Source organism: Thalassophryne amazonica, chromosome 15, assembly GCF_902500255.1.
Source record: "Thalassophryne amazonica chromosome 15, fThaAma1.1, whole genome shotgun sequence".
Taxonomy (NCBI): Eukaryota; Metazoa; Chordata; class Actinopteri; order Batrachoidiformes; family Batrachoididae; genus Thalassophryne; species Thalassophryne amazonica.
In genome coordinates, this window is record NC_047117.1 from 77,700,039 (window position 1) to 77,725,968 (window position 25,930).

General features: G+C 38.4%; 1 protein-coding gene across 1 annotated transcript; it reads right to left on the reverse strand.

Annotated features, from left to right (window-relative positions):
• Positions 1-3,700: 3,700 nt before the first annotated feature.
• Positions 3,701-19,396, reverse strand: LOC117526699 (docking protein 1-like). The gene is made up of 7 exons (XM_034188752.1): positions 19,276-19,396; positions 15,917-15,995; positions 9,247-9,383; positions 8,957-9,067; positions 8,547-8,616; positions 7,091-7,260; positions 3,701-5,856 (listed from the first exon to the last, which is right to left on the reverse strand). The coding sequence occupies exons 1-7, from the start codon at positions 19,330-19,332 to the stop codon at positions 4,984-4,986; spliced, it is 1,497 nt and encodes a 498-aa protein (XP_034044643.1). The 5' UTR covers positions 19,333-19,396; the 3' UTR covers positions 3,701-4,983.
• Positions 19,397-25,930: the final 6,534 nt, after the last annotated feature.

Below are 25,930 nucleotides of genomic sequence, written 5' to 3' on the forward strand. Positions count from 1 at the left end.
GATCATAAAATATTGCATTGGGGTTAACAACATTGCATGTTTTAGTCCAATTGTAAACTTCAAATGCGTATTTTCACACCTACCTGAAAGTCAGAAATATTGTAGTTCCTTGACTGTCCACTTGAGCCTGGCTCCCAAACTGATCGCATTCCCATAAGACTCAGTGTTAAAATATCTAACTTTAGAGCAGAAATAAGCATGTTTACAACCTGCTACAAAAAAACTAGGTCATTATCTGGATCGGCAACAAATGTAACTTTTTATAAGATATGTATGGCTAAACAGGTGCCACTGAGAGATTAAGTTTTGAAGGAGAAAAAAAAGAAACCTTTGGAACACTGAAAAGTGCAACATATTGTCGTATAACAGAAAGAAAAACAATCCAAGCCTGTTTCCAGAACAAAAGCCAAATTTAATTGGTTATTCCTCTTTATGTGATTGGTCATTCCACCAATTTATACATAATTAGCCATTGCAGTTCACCATCTGTACATATGAAGTCTCCTGACTCTTTGGTTGGCTTCCACATGGCATGTTCTTACACAACAACTAATTGTAATTTTAGTTTATTTGAGAATGACAACTGCGTATCATATGGACAACTGTGTGATATTTATCAGATGTGTTTTAAATCTTAGCATATTTTTCCCCATAAAATACACTCAACAAAAATATAACCGCAACACTTTTGGTTTTGCTCCCATTTTGTATGAGATGAACTCAAAGATCTAAAACTTTTTCCACATACACAATATCACCATTTCCCTCAAATATTGTTCACAAACCAGTCTAAATCTGTGATAGTGAGCACTTCTCCTTTGCTGAGATAATCCATCCCACCTCACAGGTGTGCCATATCAAGATGCTGATTAGACACCATGATTAGTGCACAGGTGTGCCTTAGACTGTCCACAATAAAAGACCACTCTGAAAGGTGCAGTTTTATCACACAGCACAATGCCACAGATGTCGCAAGATTTGAGGGAGCGTGCAATTGGCATGCTGACAGCAGGAATGTCAACCAGAGCTGCTGCTCGTGTATTGAATGTTCATTTCTCTACCATAAGCCGTCTCCAAAGGCGTTTCAGAGAATTTGGCAGTACATCCAACCAGCTTCACAACCGCAGACCACGTGTAACCACACCAGCCCAGGACCTCCACATCCAGCATGTTCACCTCCAGGATCGTCTGAGACCAGCCACTCGGACAGCTGCTGGAACAATCGGTTTGCATAACCAAAGAATTTCTGCACAAACTGTCAGAAACCGTCTCAGGGAAGCTCATCTGCATGCTCGTCGTCCTCATCGGGGTCTCGACCTGACTCCAGTTCGCCGTCGTAACCGACTTGAGTGGGCAAATGCTCACATTCGCTGGCGTTTGGCACGTTGGAGAAGTGTTCTCTTCACGGATGAATCCCGGTTCACACTGTCGAGGGCAGATGGCAGACAGCGTGTGCGGCGTCGTGTGGGTGAGCGGTTTTCTGATGTCAATGTTGTGGATCGAGTGGCCCATGGTGGCGGTGGGGTTATGGTATGGGCAGGCGTCTGTTACGGACGAAGAACACAGGTGCATTTTATTGATGGCATTTTGAATGCACAGAGATACCGTGACGAGATCCTGAGGCCCATTGTTGTGCCATACATCCAAGAACATCTCCTCATGTTGCAGCAGGATAATGCACGGCCCCATGTTGCAAGGATCTGTACACAATTCTTGGAAGCTGAAAATGTCCCAGTTCTTGCATGGCCAGCATACTCACCGGACATGTCACCCATTGAGCATGTTTGGGATGCTCTGGACCGGCGTATACGACAGTGTGTACCAGTTCCTACCAATATCCAGCAACTTCGCACAGCCATTGAAGAGGAGTGGACCAACATTCCACAGGCCACAACTGACAACCTGATCAACTCTATGCGAAGGAGATGTGTTGCACTGCATGAGGCAAATGGTGGTCACACCAGATACTGACTGGTATCCCCCCCAATAAAACAAAACTGCACCTTTCAGAGTGGCCTTTTATTGTGGGCAGTCTAAGGCACACCTGTGCACTAATCATGGTGTCTAATCAGCATCTTGATATGGCACACCTGTGAGGTGGGATGGATTATCTCAGCAAAGGAGAAGTGCTCACTATCACAGATTTAGACTGGTTTGTGAACAATATTTGAGGGAAATGGTGATATTGTGTATGTGGAAAAAGTTTTAGATCTTTGAGTTCATCTCATACAAAATGGGAGCAAAACCAAAAGTGTTGCGTTTATATTTTTGTTGAGTGTATGTGTGGCTTCTGTGGATTTTCATTGAAGTGGATCAATGGCTTCTTTAAAAAAAATTACATTTCAGACAAATGTTGATCATGATCAAATTAATGACTGTACAGTCAAACACTATTGTCATGTGTCTGCCATATTTTTACAACTGTACATTGCATATATTAAGCAATTGATATTTATATATTTTTTTAATATTTTTTTAGTCTTTTATTGTATCAAAGAACAATAAACAAATAACATTCAGTGATGTAGTGAGTGTGTGTGTGTGTGTGTGTGTGTGTGTGTGTGTGTGTGTGTGTGTGTGTGTGTGTGTGTGTGTGTGTGTGTGTGTGTGTGTGTGTGTGTGTATATATATATATATATATATATACAATAACTGGAATATGGAACATACAATCATTGTAATATGTAATTGAGAATTGAATTAATAACGACAACAATTCAGATGTGCAAAACAACTTTAAAAGTGTTTCAGAAGAAATACGATAGCAGTTTGGACTGCTGATTTACAAGAATAACATTGTATCATGTGTCATTTTGAAATAATATCTGGAGTAATAAAGTACAAAAAAACTAAAGGGATCATATGCAAAAAAAAAAAAAAAATGTACATAACTGGTGTATATTTCGTCGGTAAAAAGATGCTCACTTGCTCAAAAACAGATTTGAAAGTATAATACATCATATAACATCTACATTTTTCCAGGAATTTGACTTTGAATGACAATGAACCCCAAATGCGTGAGGAGGTCAAAACTGTAACTGTCTTTTGCCAGCCCCACCTAACCCCAGTGCAAATGGCCTGAAAACATTTTAAGAAATTGATTGAAATGTCAAACAATATCTGTTATAGGTATTAAATAAAAATACAGAAAGGTTCCACCATCCACTGATGGATTCCAATTCAATCATACTACTGAGTTTCATGGAGATTGCATGAAAATATATTTCGAAACTACACTGAAAAAAAATGATACTTAGGATCAACTTTAAAAAATTGATGTAATTTGTTACAGCTAATTTTTTTAGTTTTTCACAATATATATTTATGATTTAGTAAAGTGATTCCAGCAGATTTAAACTGGAAAGCACAATTTTCCATTAGACAAATGTAAATAAGTACTTTGAATGAAGTGCACTGATGTTTCACTTTTTTCAGTGTATGATGGAAGTATCTCAAGGCGGGGAAAAAAAAAAATGCTCCATGTAGCTACGTTAAACAAATTCTAGAAATGATTCTGACATCACATCTGGATCCTGATTAACAGTTAAATTCAATATGTTCTTCCATTTGATAAGGAATAATTGCCTACAGACATATGAAGAAATGTACTGACATACAAAATTGACCTACACAGCAGCATAAAAAGTAAAGCGAGGATCCAGAATCCACTTTTGCATCCATCCAAACAGCTAAATTTGACAGATTTTTCTTCTTGATAATCACATGACCTTATTGGCAGTAGAAAGTCCATCATCATGCACTGAGAAGAACTTGCACTAACAAACAAAACATGCTTCAAGAGCACCTTTTTGAAACAAATTCAATATTTCACACATTCTACCAAACAACAACATTTGTTAGACTTTCTTGCTTGACTGATCAGATTACTCTTCTAACCCAGTGAGAAAAAAAATCATGATAGTGTTGTTATGGCAACTAATGTCACTCACGAAAACTTGAATTATTGTCTGAATCCTGCGCAGTTTAACAGATATTAGTCAGGTGATGTTGCATCTTTTATGCATGAATGAGAGGAATTCCACACTAATAAAGCTGCAAGCAGAGCTGCGTGTACAATAGCATGTGGCCGCTCATGTGAACACGCAATGGCACATAATTTAATAGATTCTGACATCTATGTTTTAAAAAAAAACATAATTTTAAACAGAATTATCCACTGTAAGCTTTTGAATAACTACGTTACTGTTAAAATAACACAATATACAAAGCAGAAACATACAGCGAACATGTTATCAACATGATGACATTAGAAAAAAGTAATCCTGTAGATATGTGAAGAACAGCGCATGATTCTGTCCAATGTCCTGTTTCCCTAAAATGATCTTGCAAATAAGATGATGATCATAGTTGGTGCTAAAAATTAAGTCAGTACAGCTGCATGCAGTTCCACCTGAAGATTTGTAGTATTTGCACATTTGCATACATAAAATGAACGCATGTTTCTATACTGAGAAAAAGTAAGCAAGGCTGTTTTGGCCTTGAGGGGCTACAACACTTCAAAAATTTAGAGAACAGTAGAAAATGCAGGAAACATAAATATAAAAAATACAAATCATCTTGACTGATGTTCAGTGATGAGTGCAAGGATGATCAATGTTGCACTGCTACAGTGACAACCCAATCTCACGCTATTTCCTGATGGAATCACAACAAGTAAATTGATCTATTGGTACCAATACGAAAAGTGCCACATTTTTATGACACAAATTCATTTTGTGACGGTATCACAAAATCCAGGGTGACGCAGTGGGGATCTGTGAGGGTTAGGGTTAGAAATAGTAAAATAAAATTTAAAAAATGTGTCAGGAAAATGTGACTCATTTCATGGCGGGAGCACGGAAAAAGTGAGACTGGGCTGCAGAAAACATAGCAGAATAAACCTGGATTGGAAAGTTTTCACCCTGTCATCCATTTATCTCTCGATAAATTTAGGCACGGGATTAAACGATGAATTAGAAATAATTAAATGATGCCAAGGTTTTCATAAATAACACCAGGGTGCAATGGATCTGTTTTTGCTGTTGTACTAGCAGAAACAGAGGAATTCAAAGGGATGAAATTAGAGGGCGATGGAGCTTTGCAGACATGAGCATAAAGGTGGGCAAATGGATCTGGTTTGGTATCATTTTTATGAGATGTTGCCACCATCTCGCTCATGGGTTCAGAATAAATTGGCTCATCATCTGCAGGAGACTTTTTCCTTCCTTGATTCATAGCTTTAATGTCTTTATTTTGGACAGAGCTAATTTTGTCATACACTTCTGAATAGAGTGGATCAAGATAGTCAAGGTTAAAATTGGGGCTACAAGAAGAACTGTTAGGTTCCTTTGGAGGAACAGATGAAGGTGGTTTGATTGGGAGAACCTTTGCAGGATCTACATACAGAGCCGTGGACATTTCAAGTTGTTTTACAGAGTGGATGTATTCCAATGGGTCTGCATATAAGGCATCTGATTGGCTGCCAGTTTGATCATCAGATAGGGTGTCAAGTGTGGGAACCACTGGGAGAGGTTGGAGGGTGATTGGAGCTGGCTGTGGAGATACACGTTCCAAATCTTTGCTGGCACGAGAGTCCGTCTTCTGTGGTTTTCGTCTGTTTTCTAGAATGGCAGCTGTGCTGGTGGTATTATTTATTCTGGGCAGAGTGGAATGAGCCGGTGCGTTCGTGGTGACCTTCTCACCTTCTCTCTGCTGGTTGCTGGAAGTCATAGTTGAAGTCTTCTGTTTGATGGTGTTCTGAATTAGGGAAAATATTTTGTCAGCCTGCTCTGTCTCAAAGGTAAAGTTTCCAGGTCCGGACTCGCAGCGTCTACCAGCTTCAATGGTTAAAGCCAACTAAAAATAAAAGAATGGAAAAAAGGGCAAAATATATGTTCACATAACCAACAGCTGCTTGAATGAAACGATGCAGTTAGATCATGACATCATATTTTTCTTAAAGGATTCACAAAACAGTATTGTCATGAAAACTGTCATGCCAAAATACATCAAAATATCGTTTGTTACTGAATGTTTGTTGCCTATACAGGTACTGTGGAGCAGGGACAGAATTGCTCAATTTTTCCCAATGAAAAATGTGTAGGATTGTGGAAACCAAGACCTTATGTGCCTTTGTTGGTGATTAAAGGTTTACTAACCTTGACTTCACAGACAGTGATGTGATCATTGTATAATCAATGGATACCCTGATTGCAGCATTTAAGAAGTTGAGTGAGATATTCCAGTGTCCAGGTTTGTGATTATCCTGGATCAAGACTAAAATCCAGGCTTTCAGTTACTTCTTGGATTTGACCAGTAGAAGTGCAGCTGTATGTGATGAAAGTGCTGATTATAAAGGTTATCACATGTCTCAGCAGTGACCTTCAGATGCCTGGGAAGATTCCATAGAGTCAGGAGGTCACTAATCAGAGGTCTTTTGTGATGCTGATATCTATGCAGGAGAATGAAGGTCCAAGTGTATTTGGTCCTGGTGATTATTGCATTACTGTGTGGTTGTGAGAGTTGAACACTAACCAGTGACCTAAAGGCCACCTGACACTTGCACGACTTTGATCCGCGTACTTGCACGCACTCTGCTGTGCACGAGAGTAAACCCGTCTCAAGCTTCTTGTAAACCGGTGTAAACTGTGCGCGGCTTTGTGCAAGTGCACAAAGAAAATTTTGGAATGTTCAAAATCTCCATCACACATTAATTATGTGAACTTCACAAACGTCAAATTTACTTAGAGAGTCAAAGATGAAAACTGTCACTTGCATTGTGAGGGAATGTCAGCTTTGACATTTTGGCCATGCGGCTCATTTTTCTGAACATGGTTCAGCATGCATGTGCATCAGTACTGAGGACAGGAGAAGGCAAAGGGGATGTCCATATTTCACCTAGTTGCAGAACATAAATAACTACTTTTAAAAGGTGGGGAATGACCAGTTGTCTGCATGGGTGGTTGCCATCCAGGACCCAAGGCAGCTCCACAGTGTGGTGGATGCATGTATGCGTGGCACCAACTTTCTAATGTTAGAGAAAGACGGAATGATATCCAAAGAAATCTTGGGTTCATTGTACTTGCAGTACCTTGTATGTTCCATATCTTCTCAGAAGTTCATATGGCCATTCCTGAACAATGTTCCTCGCCTGTGTTTCTCTCAGCAGCAGCGCCTGATGGCCGACCTGCAGCCAGTATGGGCCCTGCAGGCCGCAGCGGACAGCTGCATCAGTCTGCTTCACAACAACCCAGAACTGCACTGAAGAACAGAAAAAGGAATCATCAGGATGATAATAAAACAGCAATAATGATCAATCCTGTGATACTGACAGACCTGTTAAAAACTCTTAATTGAGGATCATGTTTCTTGTGTATAAAAAATTAACCTCATACAAATCTGCCTCCGTGAATTAAAAACATTTTTCCTGTAATTATATTTCCAGTGCAGAAATTCCAGACTGTAATTGCATCTGCAAAACTGCTTGATGTCACCACAGTACTGGCCGCCTTAGACCTGACAAATGTCAAATATTTTCTACCAGTAGAAACTACAGTTCTACTTGTAGACAGTCCAGCTGAAGGTTAAAATTAAGGATTGGGTTGGGGTGAGGGTGTTTCTATTGGTCAAACACTGATCTTAGGTACAAATAGTAGAATTTCTGATTCTGCTAAATCACAGTTTCTACCATGACATAAATATAAGTAACCTGAATGACTCCGTAGTCTATAATTTCCCACGTAGATGGCAGCAATGTGAAGATTATACAAATGGTGGACTTCATTACTCGAGTGTATGTCCATTGAAAAGACAATCCCTTTCAGGATCAGAAAACAAACATACAATTAGGTATCTATAACTAGATGATGAATGACAGTATGGGTTAAAGACAGGTGCCATACGTTGCCACACCCATCACACTACTCATTGGCTGTGACTCAAGCAGTCCAGCAGTAGTCACACCTCTCCAAAATCAAGATCTATCTGTCAGCTGATACACTGGGTCTATGCACCCTCTTGTCCAGTTGCTGGATCATGTTCAATGAAGCATGCAACATGACTGTAGCTTCATAGTGCATGACCCCTCATAATGCAACCAGCACAAGTCTCACAAAGAACCGAGTTATTTGACACAAAGGTCTTTCATTGGAATTCAATTCAACTTATTTCATTTATATTGCACCAAATCCCAACAAAGCTGCCTCAAGGTGCTTCACACAAGTAAAGTCTAACCTTACCAACCCCTAGAGCAAGCACACAGGTGACAGTGGTAAGATTAAACTCCCTCTGATGATTTGAGGAAGAAACCCCAAGCAGACCAGACTCAAAGGGGTGACCCACTACTTGGGCCATGCTACCGACACAACTAACAATACAAATATACAGGTACCCAGGTATTCTCTAGAGAAGTCTGGCACTAAAGAAATGCAGTTGTCACCTGGATGAAGTGTGTTTAGGGAAAAGTGTAATTTTTTCATGTAGTCTGTAAGCAGACCAAAGGTGAGTGGAACCCAGATTGCTCTAAATAATTGTATAGAGAAATTCACCATCATCTGCTGAGGCATAAATCTGGTTCTCTTCCATATGAAAATGAACGGGACCCAATCCAGCATCTTTCTGAGAGAGTGAGAATGAGAGAAGAGAGGTGAGAGAAACATGGTAAAAATCAAATTTTCACACAAAGCAGGCGTTTCAAGTGTACGTAATGAAATAAATTTTAAAAAATGGTATCAATGAGCAATGTTGTATGTTAAACCCTGACTTAGCTCACAATAATCACGTCTTCTGAACTGGAGCTGCCAGTCCAATATAAATGTCATGCTAATGGCAGTACTTAATGAAGTATTTCTCAACTGCATGTTGAGAAATAACAATCAGTTCAGCATGTGAATAGAACAGAATAGCTTTCGTATTTCTACTTCTTACTATGTATGTGTACATTTCGTTGTCCTCTCACCTGAAAGGCAGTTTTGCAGAGTCTTTCCACCCACTCCATACAATCATCTTTGAGTGCAGCAAACACCATTGTCCTCTTTTCTGTCTCCACACAAAATGCAGACATATTCTCCTGCAAACAAACACTCCAGTGAACCTCAAAGAGTCAGCCTACTTTCTGCAGTGTACATAATATGAATAATTAGAAGCGGTCTGGAGAGTTCAGACAATTTAAGAAATAAATGAAGTCTCTTCTCTTTCACAGTTTCATGTAGTTTTAAAATTTTGAATTGTGTCGTTGTTGAGGCTGACCATGGGACAAGCTTCAGCGTTTGGGGGGAGTCTGAGGACACTGATCAGCTCTGACAGTCGGACCATCTTCACCTTCCTGTCCCCATGAGACTGGTGGTGTTTTACCCCAGAACCAATATCACCTCCAGCCGCGTCCCCTGTTGGACACATGGATGGACAGACAGAAACAGGACTGTCATAGTGACTTGAACATTTAGCAACAGGCTTTTCTCAAACTGAACTTAGGTGTCATTTATGTTGTTTAGACAATGTTGCAATCTTGTTTGACTCTTGAATTTGAAATTTATTGCAAAATAGGGTTACATCAAAAATATGAGCCAAAAGGACACTTGACAAAAACATCTATGGAAAGGAAGTAATTTTGAAATCTTTTGTCACCATGAGCAAAAATGTCAATTCTGACTAAATTTTTATAGGCATATTTTACAGGCATTTTATAGGCATATTTAACAATATATTATTAGGTTTCCATCACCCACTAGTTTGAGATTGATTAACAGTATGTCTTTTTTGGAAGTAGATTTTAGTCATTCTACTGTGTATCTCAACCCGATCTCATGCCAAGTTCATGTTGGCATCACAAAAAATCTAATCAAATACACTTTATTGTCCCTATAGGGGACAATAAAGGGAACAATGTCCTGGGCATAAGTGCCACACGCAGCAGAACATAAAATGACATATGACACAAAGACAGATACAGCATTTGTAAAATCACAAACTAAAACAAAGATCAACCGAAGTATAAAAGCTGCCTACAAACAACTAAAAAATAACACTATCCATAAAATTCACAACCCTATACAATACCCACATTAAAAGCCAGTGTGTAAATAAGAGCAAATACTAAACTGCCAAGTAAGAACATCCTGGCTAGGGTTAGCTAACCAGGGTTAGCTACAGGTAACCACATCTCAAAAATGTACTATATTTTGTGATGGTATAGCGGAAAAAAGTGAGACTGGGCTGTGTATATCTAATTTACCATTTCATTCATTCAACCATGATTCATTCATTTCTTCAAGAATGGCACTTCATAATAGATAAGCTACAGCATGTGGTAACTTGCTTTACTGAGTGTAAATTTGCCAAAGGTGTGGCACAGTGAGCTTTTTGGCTGAATAAGAGATACAAGAAGCCACATTATAAAATACACTTTAGTTGAAATACACATTTATCACAAATACATAATATTAAAGTAGTTGTTGGACAGCATAGTTGTAACAAACCCAATCTCACACTAGTTTGTGATGGCATTGTAAAATTTGAGGTGATCGGGGGATATGGTTAGGGCTATGGTTATGGTTATGGTTAAGGTTAGGGTTATGGTTAGGGGTAGGGTTACAAATTTTAAAAAATAGTGAACTAAACTTGACTGCATCACAAAAACGCGACACATTTCATGATGGTATCACAAAAAAAATGCAAGACCAAACTTGTAAAATAATACAGGATAAAAACCTTTTAGCAATTTGTGCAATTTGAATGGTTTTATAAAGCTGTAAGCTGCACTTTTCTATACTTGTGTGTTTATATGTGAAATATTTTGAAAAGGCTCATTTTGACAGCTGTAATTTGTTGACAGTTAAATAAATATTTTCTATCATCCCTATCAACATTGTTGATTAAAATGTATTTATTTTGTTGTTTAAAACAGTTTAAAAAAATACACAAAACTGTATTGTCCACCCCCCCAAAAAATAGAAACAAATATTTTCTTAGTCAATGCTAAAATTAAAGTCTTCCCCGCGACCCTTAATTGGACTAAGCGGTAGAAGATGAATGAATAAATGATAAATGTATGTACAAACATAAATCAAACACTAGAGGTTGCCATTTTCATAGTTATGTATTTGTTTCATCTTTGTAAAACATATAAATTATTATGTATTCCTGTATGTAGACAGGGGATGATAACAATTTATATTGTGCTTAAACATATTTATAATAAGGAAATTATGAGCAGGTGACAGTACCCTTTGTTTAGCCTTAACAGAAATGTACCTACAGAGTGTTTCTCTGTCAATAAGTTATCAGTATTTTCTGGCTTTTGATTGTTAACATAAATGAGGCAGGAAAGGAAGCACTGAAGCTCCTTTTGTTGGCATTTAGAAAATTCATGCAGCTTCTCATCATGGCAGACACTTTGGGGTCAGCTCACTCAGTTATGAAATGTTCTTAATGGACTGTTCTCCTGACCTCATGAACACTCTGAGTCAGTGTTCACATTGTACTTTGAGAGCTACCTCTACTGCCACATGCGATCATAAATTCCAAAAAGTAGCAGCACAGCCCATTATAAATCACTACTTCATCTAACATCCAGTCAATCCTACTGTATTTGCAAGAATCCACATTGCAAATTCCCAATGTGATCGGACGACGTTCACTCAGCTCAGCGCGGTCTTATCCGTCATGCCTCTCTAACTCTTGCCCCTATGCTATCTCCAGTTGAATGACAGTCTTATTACTCCTGTCTTTGTTCATGCTGCTTTACATGCCTTAGCTCATTTAACACGCGCTACATGCATATAGTATGTACAAGAGAAATGTACATGTGAATCCAGACAGACAACTGAAGAGACGCTCTGCTGAGCATCAGCCAGCTTATATAAGACCATCACCAATTACAGAGTCCATTTAAGCCGTCAAACTCAGTGGCTCATGTTCTGCTGCGGCTCATGCTGCTGCTCCATATATGTGACACGCCCCCATCGCCACCACCCGAGCGTCCACTTACGGGCTGTTTCTTCTTTATTCCCCATGACAGGGCCCACTCTTGCTTTAATCAATGCAAGCCGCTGTTTCACTCAACATCGATGGCCACTGGCACAAAACATGTTCGTCCTGAAAGTACCTCTACCTGGCCACTTTATTAGAAATGTTTTTAAATAGTGGGGGTGTTGGCATTAAATTTGAGACAAAAGAGAGTGATTCACAAATCATTTTAACACTGAATTCTATGAGGGGTTTCTGGTGGCCCCGAATCCATGAGGCACAAATGTATTTTCCTTGGCAGTAGAAAAATATAGTGGAATCACTATCAGTGTCAATTAAAAACAGAAATGACACAGCTACGGCTATGACACTTTTATCCCTAGTGGTAGTGGATACGGATAGGAGTCATTTCAGAGCAGTGGCACGCCTACATGTTCCTACGCTGTTCAATGTTTGCAAGGATTGGGTGTTGGGTGGGGATGTGGAAACCAGAGGTGCTCTTAGGTGGTTTTGTTGGTGAGGAAAGTTTTATTGACCTTCACTTTCCAGACAATGCTATGACCTTTGCAGAGTCAATGGATACCATATTGCAGGACTAGAGAACCTGTGCGAGGAATCTGAGTGACTGAGTTTGCGATTGTTGTAGATCAAGAGTAAGATCCAGGATTTCAATGACATGCTATACTCAGTCAGCCGTCAGTGTTATATTTCTTTGTGGTGAAAGTGTTGAACGTTCATGTATTCACATCCACCACGTTTGCGATCCAGAGATGCCTGGAAGAGCTTATGGAGTCATGAGGTCCCCAGACAGAGGTGTTAGGTGATGCTGATATCTTTATCAGCACTATGGCTTAGTGGTTAGCACTCTTGTCTTGCAGCAAGAAGGTTTGGGGTTTGAGTCCAACCTTGCCAAGGTCCTTTCTGTGTGGAGTTTGCATGGTCTTCCCACATCTGCATGAGTTTCTTCCAGGTACTCTGGTTTCTTTCCACTATAAAAAACATACTCATTAGGGTCTGCTTCTTTCTCTGCTCCCTGACCAAGGAAGCAACTCTACATCTGGAGTTGGTTCCCACATGTTGTACTATTGTTGCCCACTGCTCCTAGTGGTTGGATTGTGTCTAACTGTAATTAGGATGGTTTAAATGCAGAGGACAAATTTCATTGTATGGACAATGACAATAAAGGTATTTCCTTTCTTTACTGAATGATGAAGATCCAAGTTTTTAGGGTCCTGGTGTTTGGCTTACTGTGTGGGTGTGAGACTTGGACACTAAGCAGTTACCTAAAGCGACAACTGGATGTCTTCAGTCTTTTCAGAGGATTATTGGGTTCTGCTGAAATAACTTCTTGTCAAGCAAATGGGGATGAGGAGTATTGCTTGGATGTGAACGAGCATCAGTTACGATATTTCAGACATATGCCACATTAAGCATATATATATATATATATATGCGAGGTCTATTAGAAAAGTATCCGACCTTATTATTTTTTTCAAATACCATATGGATTTGAATCACGTGTGATTGCGTCAGACAAGCTTGAACCCTCGTGCGCATGCGTGGGTTTTTCCACGCCTGTCGGTTGCGTCATTCGCCTGTGAGCAGGCTTTGAGTGAGGAGTGGTCCAGCTCCCTCGTCGGCTTTTCATTGTCAGGAAATGGCGGAATGATTTGGGCTTTTGTTCCATCAGCATTTTTTCAGAAACTGTTAGAGACTGGCAGCTGGAAACCATTCAAAAAATTTATCTGGCTTTCGGTGAAAATTTTACGGGCTTCACAGAGAATAAGGACTGTTACTACAGCTTTAAGGACGGCTTTAAGGACGCTCGGCGCCCCGCGCCCCAAGCTGCCATTGAGAGCCACAAACCACCGGATCATTTCTAAACGGATGGCTCTGTGGATCAGAGACTGTCGTGTGCACTTTCTCTGGTTATCACAAGAGCTGGACATCAGCCATTTTCCGGCAGATTTCACTTTTAACATGAGATTTTGTCATGGAAAGCCGAGCAGAGGCTTCGCGCGTCACGACCGATTTGCTGATGGAGCGAGACAAAGGAACACCTCCGTTTTGGTCTCACAGGACGGCTTTGAGATGGCGTTCAGACAGCTGTCTGTGTTTTTTCCATCGAGTGATTATCCGAGAAATTGTGGATGTGCCTGGACATGCCAGAACATGTCCTGTGAGGCTTCATCACGGCGTTGCTTTGCGCTATGCGGCACCCCTGCGACGTGCAGAATTCCTCCGCATGTCTCTCTCAATGTGCCAAAAAAGTGCTGACGTCCACGTCTTTTCACAATTCCTGTGCTAGTCAGACGACATCCTGGATAAAACACAGCGTCCAGTTTGGAAATGAACGGCACATTCCACTGTTACAGGAGTTTTTGTCATGGAAAGAGGAGCGGAGCCTTCGCTCATCGCGGCGGTGCCGCATGGCGCACAGCAACGCCGTGATGAAGCCTCACGGGACATGTTCTGACATGTCCAGTCACATCCACAATTTCTCGGATAATCACTCGATGGAAAAACCACCGACAGCTGTATGAACGCCATCTCAAAGCTGTCCTGTGAGACCAAAACGGAGGTGTTCCTTTGTCTAGCTCCATCAGCAAATCGGTCGTGACGCGCAAAGCCTCTGCTCGGCTTTCCATGACAAAATCTCATGTTAAAAGTGAAATCTGCCGGAAAATGGTTGATGTCTAGCTCTTGTGATAACCAGAGAAAGTGCACACGACGGTCTCGGATCCACAGAGCCATCCGTTTAGAAATGATCCGGTGGTTTCTGCCTCTCGATGGCGGCACGGAGCGTGGCGCACCGAGCATCCTTAAAGCCATCCTTAAAGCTGTAGTAACAGTCCTTATTCTCTGTGAAGCCCGTAAAATTTTCACCGAAAGCCAGATAAATTTTTCGAATGGTTTCCAGCTGCCAGTCTCTAACAGTTTCTGAAAAAATGCTGATGGAACAAAAGCCCAAATCATTCCGCCATTTCCTGACAATGAAAATCCGACGAGGGAGCTGGACCACTCCTCACTCAAACCCTGCTCACAGGCGAATGACGCAACCGACAGGCGTGGAAAAACCCACGCATGTGCACGAGGGTTCAAGCTTGTCTGACGCAATCACACGTGATTCAAATCCATATTCAAATCCATATGGTTTTTGAAAAAAATAAAAAGGTCGGTTTCTTTTCTAATAGACCTCGTATATATATATATATATATATATATATATATATATATATATATATATATATATATATATATATATATATATATATATATATATATATATATATATATATATATATATATATATACTATCCTTCTATCCTTCACTATCCTGCACTATCCTGCACTATCCTTCTGCACACTCACCACTGTCTCCATGTTGATGCCCCCACCTACCTCACTGACCTCCTCACTCCACATACCTCTGGCAGAACCCAGTCAGGCCAACAGCACCGTCTGCTCCCGCCCAGGACACGGCTCAAGACCATGGGGGACCGGGCCTTCGAGGCTGCTGCTCCCCGCCTGTGGAATGCCCTCCCAGACCACCTCAGGGCCCCACAGATGGTGGATGCTTTTAAGAAAGGTTTAAAAACCTTCCTTTTTAGAAAAGCTTACAGCGAGTTTTTAACTAATGTATGTATGATGTATTGTAATTTTATCCTATCTTATCTCTTTTATTGCTGTTTTATGTGCACTTTGAGATTTACATTCAAATATAAAGTGCGGTACAAATAAAATGTATTATTATTATTGTTATTATTATATATATACACACACACACACACACACTGCCTTTCGCCCAATGTCTGATGGGATGTATTTAGACTACACTAAAACCAATGCATACAACATGACGTGCGCATCACTTTCACATATCTACCAGACTGTGACAAGCTGCATGATTCCACCTGGGAGAAACAGAAAAGGAACAACATCACTACCGTACCTCCAATATCCTGGATCTCCAGACGACCCACTCCATTAGTACTTGGGGGGAACAGGGACAACCACACTGGTTTCCATTTCTGAGAGTGGAGAGAGCAAGACAGAGTTCATAAAAATACACAGAGCATCTAATAAGACCATCAACAGAAGCAGAGAATAATTCGGCATATTTACTCAAGGGTCTACTGAAATGCTATTTTAAAGTTACATGAAAACAGAAAGCGTCTTTGTCTTCAGTTTAGTTTTTGTTTTCAAGTGAAATAATTAGATCTGACTTTAGCGAGCACGGAGAAACAGTCAAATTACTTTCGGCCCAGTGATTTTATATATATGGTAAATTTAGAATGGTTATTCAGAGAAATTAGGGTTCATATGAAACACTAATCTGAAGCCACATATGAGCTTTCTCTAGGTCACATGATCTTTGACCTTGGGTGACCCTCAAGGGCCAAACTTGTAGTCATAACTGTTTAACTCAAACAGTTTGGAGCCAAAATAGATAAAACATGTTGGAAGAGCTGTATATTAGTCAAGGATATAGTGGTTCAATGGCCTGTGCTTGTAACAGTGTTGGGTTTGGATACCCTAAATGTAAATAAGTGTCTGAGTGAGTTAGTCCATCCCAGCCAGGTTGTGTAGACAATAACATCAAAAAATTAAATTATATAATCTTGTGATTCTGTATAATATATAGACCATATAATGAGGACAAATCCTATTGGCTCTGGTGAACGTTGATGGACTAGAACTGAGCGGTCGCAACCATAGGGAGAAACATAATGTCCAGTATGTGGGCAAATTCTACATGAAATATATAACAGAGTGGAAAATGAAAACTGTGTGACTGGGGTGTGTCAAAACCATGTCCTACTTGCACCAGCATATTTCAAAACTGGTTTAAAACATTATCCCAGAGTGCAAATCAAAAGAAAAACATCACTACATGGACAACTTTGAGACAAACTATGCAACAGGATGAGAATCTAAAACTGTAATAAATACAATAGACACACTGTGTGGCTAGGGATAGCTCTAAAGCCTTTCATTTGTTGTACAAATTAGTGATGCTAAAAGGAAACAATGCTCCAAAGTGTTTCAAAACCTGTTTTGAACACTGTCTGTATCAAAAGGAAGAAATCACCACATGGACAAATACTAGATGAAATGTAAAACAGTATGGGTAACTAAAACCAGAATTAAACAATAGATAGAACGTGTGGCTGGGGATAGTGCTGAATTTTTCACTGGTTTGACAAATTAGTGACACTAACTCAAAACACTGACTGATGGACTATTTCAAAACCTGTTCCAAACATTGTTGTTGAGTCCGCATCAAAAGGAAAACATTACTGTTGATTTAGTGCTGAAACTGAAACACAAAGGAATGAACACTATTTATAAATTTTGTATTTCAAGGTTCCATAGGACCCCTCCATGCACTAAGACCAACATTATTTGTTTTAGACAGAAATTATCAAATATCAAGACCACACCGGCTCATATTTTATCAAATCACTGAAACACACACAAAAAATAGTTTGCATGAATCAGTGTCAAATACTCTGTCAGTGGTCATTGTAGTTATTTTTACCATTTTACAATATGGCCATCGGGTATTGTGAAGGCTTTGTGTTCATCCGTCCATCCATCTGTCTATGTTCAGCATAAGTCCAGTCCTATTACTGCCAGGGTCTTCAAATTCACAGGGAGCATTCTTGGGACACAGACCTTGGACAAGTTCAAAGATGGCTAACCTTGACCTATTTTATGAGGTCATAAGGTCACATTCTTTTTCCTATTGTTATGATGGACACTCATGGCTGACAGCATGAATCATACAAATCTGCATTTTATTGGGGGGGGGGGGGGGGGGCATAGGAATCTTGGAAGGACAGGGTAACAGCCAGTCAGAGCAGAGAGGCACCGTGACATCACTGGCTGGTCTCTCTCTGACTGCTAATCCAACATGGTGGAATCCGCTCCAAAACCAATGTTTCTCATATTTAATTTAAAAGCTAGTGAGAAATTTAAACCTAAAAATGTTATTTTTGTAACCTAATAACACCTCTGAAGTGATTTACAAGACATCTCATGGGCGTCAGTGTGCACACGCATCACACACTGTCAAAGGTAACTTCCGGTACTTTCAAAAGGTCAAGTATGCACACATGCATGCCCTACTGCAGACGCTGTTAAAAAGGTTAATAAAATATTGCTTATGATTGATTGATTAATTGATTGATTGATTGAGTTTATTCTGCAACAAAGAAGTGAATATATCAATGATAACACTTATTTCCAAACACTATTTTCATTGTGCTCCTTGTGATGTGTTATCATGTGACAAAATAGAGGGGATTGATTGAACATGTACAAATTGTAAATAAGACAATAGGATCTTAATAATTAATGTAAATAGCAACAAATGTTAATAGCAACAAATATGCACACACAGACACACACACACACACACACACACATATATATATATACCAATTAAACAAGTGCATATTATAAATAACACAATTCTCATACGGTTGAGGATATTTTAACATTGTGTTGTTTTAATGTGTTTAAAATCATTATCCTCCCACATAAAAGGAGACATCGCATATCACAATCCATAGTAAACGTCATCATAAAACAAGCATGTACTGCATGTTTAAATGAGAAATACAACAGAACATGACTTTTTAACAACAGTTAATCATATATACTCCATGTAAAACAGATTATTTGCATGCTGGAAGAAAAACATTTTCTTAATATACTGATACTTTGCAACTGCATTTGCAATGTAACCTTTCCCGTGATTTTGGATATTCTGGGTTGTTTTCCTTGTATGTCACTGCCAGTATCTCTGAGCTTCTTACCACTGAGATTAAAATTTTAATCTGCAGCATAAAACAAATGTCCACAGTCATGTGCGACTGTGTGTTGTCAGCACTGCACAGGAATGTCTTATGAGCAAATGGTTTTGTTTCAACTTGTTCATTTGGTTCTCAACTTTGAATTCCATCTTGAACAACATCTATCAGTGTTAAAGCATTTCTAACTTCGCTTCCATGACTCCATTTCATTAATTAATAACAGCATTTTCCCAAAGTTTATTTGGAGAAACACTCCAAAAAATGTACATCTTATTCTATTGTGTTAAAATAGATAAAATCATTTGAACAGTAACAATTTTACAGGACAGCTTGTCATCTTAGAACTTTACTTGTAGGATGAAGTCATTGGCAATCGCAAATTTTAGAACTGTGGACATGACAGAAATCATGGTGATATCAAATTTTTATTAATAGAAAAAACAGTATTTGCTTTAAGACGGTTTAGCGTGTAGTGTTTTGATGGACTCACCTTTCCAGCTTTGTGTGGTCGGAGGTAAACTTTTCCTGATTTGAGGTAAGTGTCCATGTGGCAAAACCTCAGTTCTGTACTTTGGAATCAATGATTCAGGTGTGATATTTGTCCTTTTTTATTTTCCCTTTAGTCAAGAGTGGAGTTTGGGCGTGCCCTTTGTGAAACATTCTTGAAATATGATCCACACACACTCCCACACACACGTACACATTAACACAAGCAGACTGCAAATCTTTTAAATTTACAATTAAAAAAAAAAAACACATTTTTGTATAAACACCAACTCGGCATACAAGTGGGAAAATATGTAGAGGAAAGAAAAACTTCAAATAATATATATGTATGCATTAAAAGTTAACGGCATGTCCGATGTCATTCTCCAAAAGATGCATTTAATCTGATTTGTGAGTTTCTTATTTTCCACTTCTTTATTTATGGTTATGTTCAGAGGACTGTGATGTTGAAATGTTTAACAAGATGAATTCCACGGAACTGAATGATTCTCATTATTTTCTGCAGACACAGGTCAGTTTAGTAGTTAAGCTCTGAAAACCTGTGTGTGGCTGAAATATGATGTAAGGAAAAGAAATAAAAAAATAAAAAATAAAGCTGTGACTGTTGGAAAAAAAATCCTTCATATCAACCTATACGTTTTATCTATTTTTACCCAAAGCCACCAAATATGGCCATCAGGTATTGCAAAGACTTTTTGTTCGTCTGTTCGTCTGTCTGTGCTCAGTGTAAGTCCAGTCCTATTTCTGCCAGTCTTCAAATTCACAGGGAACATTCTTGAGACACAGATCTTGGACATGTTCAAAGATGGCTAAACTTGACCTATTTTAAGAGGCATTTTAAGAAATTAAAAACTCACATTCTGCTTCCTTCTGATGTTTTTTTTTTTTTTTTTTTTTTTTTAGGGGCTCAAAGCTAAATTCCGCTCTTGTCAGAAGCTCACGCATGCGTACACACATGCCCTCCTGCAGACGACGTTAAATTGTAAATATTGCTTATGATTGATTGAGTGATTGATTGATTGAGGGGCTTTATTGGACATGTACGTACAAAATGTACATAGTAAGACATAGGTTCTTAATCATTAATATATAAATATATATATATATATATATATATATATATATATATATATATATATATATGGCTGCGATGCTATGCGTGCTCTGATTGGTTGATTACTGGTCAGATTTTTTCCCATACCAGACTAGTTACCATGACAATCTGCATTTTAGCATTGCATTATATTTATAAGATTTATAAGATTTGAGTTATATGTGCATTGACATACCAATACTGCAAGTTGTACATGTATGATTTCTAATGTTGTAAATCTGTCGCATAGCTTCGGCTGTTACACTCATGCTTTTTCTACCTTGAGCCTACATTCTGAGCCATATAACTTTTCAAAGAATGCAATACACTCAACAAAACAATAAATGCACCACTTTCATTTTCACTCCCATTTTTCAGTAAAAGATCTAAAACTTCTTCTTTGGGCACAAAATGTTTATTTTCGTTATTATATTTCACAAATTTGCCAAAATAATCCATCAGGTGTGGCATGTCCAGGTGCTGACTAAACAGCATGATTATTTCACATGTGCACACTCTAAAAAAAGTGTTGCATTTATATTGTTGTTGAGTACATTGTAACACAAGAGCCACACATTGGGCTTGTTAGCTATTGCATAATATGTTGTGCTGTCGACGTCGTGATGTCTGTGCTACACAGTCAGTCACTACTGCACTTCAGGGCTCCTTCAGTTATACTTTTGGGGATCTGTAATGTGTTTAAATTTCAAAAAAATATTAAAATATCACTTCAAGTCAGGGTAAACAGTTGAAGCTGTTTTTTTTTTATTCACAGATATCATGAGTACAGCATAACAAATAAAGCACCTATGAGAACACTTTATTCTAAGATTATGTTTAATCTGGGTCATGTGTTTTGTGACCACCCCCCCCCCACCCCCCCAAATTCTCTGATATATTATAATCCCACACTCTCGCTGTGCCAGATTGACTTGTTTCACAAAATCCTAATTTACAGATGTAATGACTTGCATTTTCTAAAATGATTTGTCTTTTTTTGTTTGTCCTTACAGTAATTGCCCTTGGCTTTTACAACATGCTTAATCACAAAGGCATATAATAGGTCATTCTGTGACAGTACATTTGTATGCAACATGAGGATACTCAGCTGTTCCTGCTACAAGGAAGAGCACAGTGAAGAATTACCCCGACTCATAATTCTGTTAGACAAGTCAACATGGATGAAGTATTCTTTTAAATCGCCATCCCATGCAGACACTAACAGATGGGAATAATAAAAATAGAGAAAGAGATTAAATCAGGGCCAGAGTGCAGAATGTTCCACTTTTGCATTAAAGCATATTTGATGGCAAGAAAGTAAAGGGAATAATGGGCAACATAAGAATCTCTGTTTCAATACTGTTTAAAATAAAATTTGGTAATCATATGTTTGGAAACAAATCATAATTTTCTACATTTTTAGAATAGAATTCTGCATTTGGCAGAAGCCAAATAAATTTGACCTATATCAACATAATTTTTTTTTTATCAATTTCTTATTTCTTTTTTAGAATGGCTTTTCTTCTACAACAAAACAATTGTGTTTCTTAATACAAAGAATTTGCAGCCTTATATTGCCTAAATTATTAAAATTGGCTATGCTGGAAACAATTTAAGATTTTGACCCATGTGTGGAAATAACTGATAAGAAGCCATGACACAGTGTTTACGGTGACATCATAGGTGCAATTAAGAAGCTTAAATGTAACTGAAAGCGCCTAAAGAACTACAGTAAATTAACTGCAAAATATATCCTTGACAAAGTCACTAAATCCCAACATGCTCAAGTCTAAATATCAAGAATATTAAGAATCAGTGTCTGGTTGTAAGAAATATGATTAAATGGTCACATTTTTTAACATTCTAATTTATGAGTGAGTGCAGCGTACTTGAAAATATTACTATTCAGCACTAATCTATCAAGTTTATTTTAGCTGAATTATAGAGTTGTTGTGAGAATCATGTTATGTTTTCACATATAGTGGAGCAGATCAGTATGACCTTTGGCCAAAATTGTTTACTTGGTGATACAAGCATCAGATTTGGCATGAATGTTCTTCATAAATCAGTGTTTGAGAAAAAAACTGCTGGCCACTTGAAAATCCAGTATGGCAGCTAGGTAGGGGTCAGTGAAGAATTACACAGGGGTCAAAATTTAAAAATGCTCCAATCATATTAAAAAGTATAACACATTATTTGTCTGATCATAAATATTCCAAAAAGGTATAGTTTGGAGTATCTATGACTGAATGTTATGGAGTTATGTGGTAAAAACAGCAAGAATGGTGACAAAGATCAGTTTCAGTTTGTACAAGTTAAAGTTGCTCCAATTTTTGTAAAATGTGATGCAAATTACTGGTTGAGTTAATAGGGTTTTAAATAGGAATAGTTTGCACCATGTGTCATGCTCAGTTGTCACATTACAGGATAACATATGTCACATGCCATAGAATCCAGTGTAAATCGACATTGTTTGACATTTACTTTGCAAACAAAGCATTCACCACAGTCAAAACTAGTCCATTTATTAATCCTATTAGTTCAACCAATAATTTGCACCACTTTTAACCAAAATTGGAGCAACTTTAACTTTTGACTCCCAGAAGGGCATCCGGCATAAAACCTGTGCCAATTCAACATGCAGATCCACCTTGGATTTGTTGTGGCGACCCTGAGTGCAAAAACAAGGGAGCAGCTGAAGGGACTTACTTACAGACTGAAATGGACCTTTATCAACATTTTTAATGTTTTTACCTCATAGCTCCGTAACATTCAGTCATAGATAGTCCAAACTCTACCTTTTTGGAATCTTTGTGATCAGACACATAATGTGATATAGCTTTCAATACGATTAGAGCATTTTTAAATTTTGACCGCTGTGTACTTCTTCATTGACCCATATGGTGGCTGCCATATTGTTTTTTTCAAATGGCCCACACTACTAATCTGATGCTTGTATCACCAAGTGAAGGATTGGTTCAGTTTTCTGCTGCATGAATAGAAAATTGTGTAATCCTGAAAATAAATCTGTTTTTATTAAGTGTCTAATCATATCAAATCAAATATACCTAATTGTCCCTGCAGGGAAATTTTGCTTGTCAAATGCATTATCATTTTTCTCTTTCACTAAATCAGAATACAGTTTCTTATGTTCTTATAACACCAGTACATGTATGGGTTCCCTCACTCCCCAACCCTGTTCACTGGTGATCAAACCCTTACGATGTTTGTTGCCCCAAAGTGTTAATGTGCAAATATGTATAATAAAGGAGAGAGAAAGAGAGAGAGATTCTGATAGACTGGAGGGCAGAAGCTTGCATGTCTTTCCGGGAGTGCAAAGCTGAACCTACTATTTGTCCAACGTTTCACTGTCAGCCAAAGAATGGCCTAAATGAGGGTCATCCCTCCCTAAGAGCAAGGTTACCCATGTAAAGTCAGTGCATGGAAAGCTTTCTGTTTGTGCACATATGAGACACATATCAGCGCTGTGTGTCTCTTCTGACTCATCATTCCGACACACAGAGATAAGCTATAGATCCATGTGATAGGAGGAAATAATGTGTCTTTGAAGGAACATGTGTGGTTGAGAGCATTTGGAATTTGGATTTCCCCTGGCTGAATGCACCCCACCCAAGTGGGAAGCCATCCAAAAGCAGCTCTAATTTTTAACCCGACCATTCCCCACCAGTTATGTTTATTTACAACACATTTGGGAACAAGTCGTTATACCCACAAATAAAAAAAAATAAATCAGAAAATATTAGCAGCCAAGCTCTAAGGCCAGCTCTCTGTTATGGGACCAAGGTACCAGATTTTATTGGTTCCATGTCAGAAATTGCTTTGACTTTTTGAGATATTCTGGCGGATAACTGTGTTCCTGTAATTTCAAGCTAGCTTTGACCATAGCATCAAAGAATGGACTGTAAAAATGTTAAAGAGGACAAGTGGACCTTTTTAAAATGGTCATTTCTGATTATATATTGTAATTCTTTTAGATGCTGTGCCATGATAAGAAAGATACAAAAATTATAATCATTTAAGCTCATGTTTAAAGGTTAAATCTGCATTTTGTTTTGTTTTGTTTGTTTCTTTTGTTTTGTTTTTACCATGGAATCAAGCTACAAAAAGCTTTTGGTTTCAAGAAGAACAAAAAAATATAATGCAATGCTAAAACACCCTCAGCCGTATGAGCATGTAATCAGTGAAAGAGTGTGTAGAAAGAATGTGATTTTTGACTCTGTGGAATAGGTCAAGAGTAGCCATCTTTGAACTTGCGCAAGCTCTGCGTACCAAGAATGCTCCCTGTGAATTTGAAGACCCTGGCAGGAATAGGAGTGGACTTATGCTGAGCATAGACAGACAGACAGACAGATGGACGGACGGACGGTCAGTTGGATGGACGGGCGGATGCAAAGTCTTCCCAATATGCGATGACCATATTTTGGCCTTGTGTAAAGAGGACGCTGATGATAATGATGATACCTCAATAGCGGTTACAGTCGAAGGGGAACACCAGCTAAAAGTATCATCTGCTTTACACAATAGTATGCAGAGAAAAGTGTCAGCCCAATGGGCCTTGGAGCCTGTGTGGGATATCTTTCTTCGCCTTCTGAAAATGCAGGAACTATGACGTATAGGGGTGATTCTTAGACTACGGGCACTTATTATGTCCTTTGATCATATTGTATGAAAAACAGAAAAAAAGGGGACATTTCACACTTTTATAATTATCTTTACAATGAAAGTGTGTTAAGAAATTTGTTCTAGTAGTCTATGATGACTTTTTCACCTTTTTTCAGCATCATTATATGCAAATATTGCCGTTTTGTGCTTGTCTCACACCCAGACTTTTGATCTTCAATGATAAAATGAATGGTAAAGAAACATTTTTTCTAATGTTTTAAAATATCTCTGAATAAAATATCAGTAAAATAATCAAAACATAATTGGGGTATTCAATGTCATACAACTGTTGTGATTTTTTTTAAACAAAATGTAGTTGTCCCATACTATTGCCGTAATTTCCACCACAACACAGTAATGTCCCTTTAAACAGTTTGTATGAAAGATTGTTTGGGTAGTTTCTATGGAGATAAACAGTGACATCAGAGCACATGTATATAGCGCCAAATCACAACAAACAGTTGCCCCAAGGCGCTTTATATTGTAAGACAATGGTGTGGTGGAAATTACATTTACAAGGCCAATAGTGCCCGTAGTTAAAGAATCACCCATAGCTGTAATTCCTAAATGGTTAATGTCCTGTTAAACTATTTCAATTCTACTGTGGTGTTGTACAGAGATAAAATTATAACAGCTATGTCTCTGTCCAACTACTTAGATCTTGTTGTTGTTATATTTCTTATTGATTTGCATTTAGTATTATTGCTCAAAAAAACATGCCCTCCTTGATAAGGCACTAGTAAAGTTCATGTACGTGTACATATACGTGCACATAGCTAAAGGGAGAATTTGTGTGCATAATAACAGTACAGGACTGTGGAACAGAAAGCAGATGAACTGGGATGCCATGTGGCTTGATTGC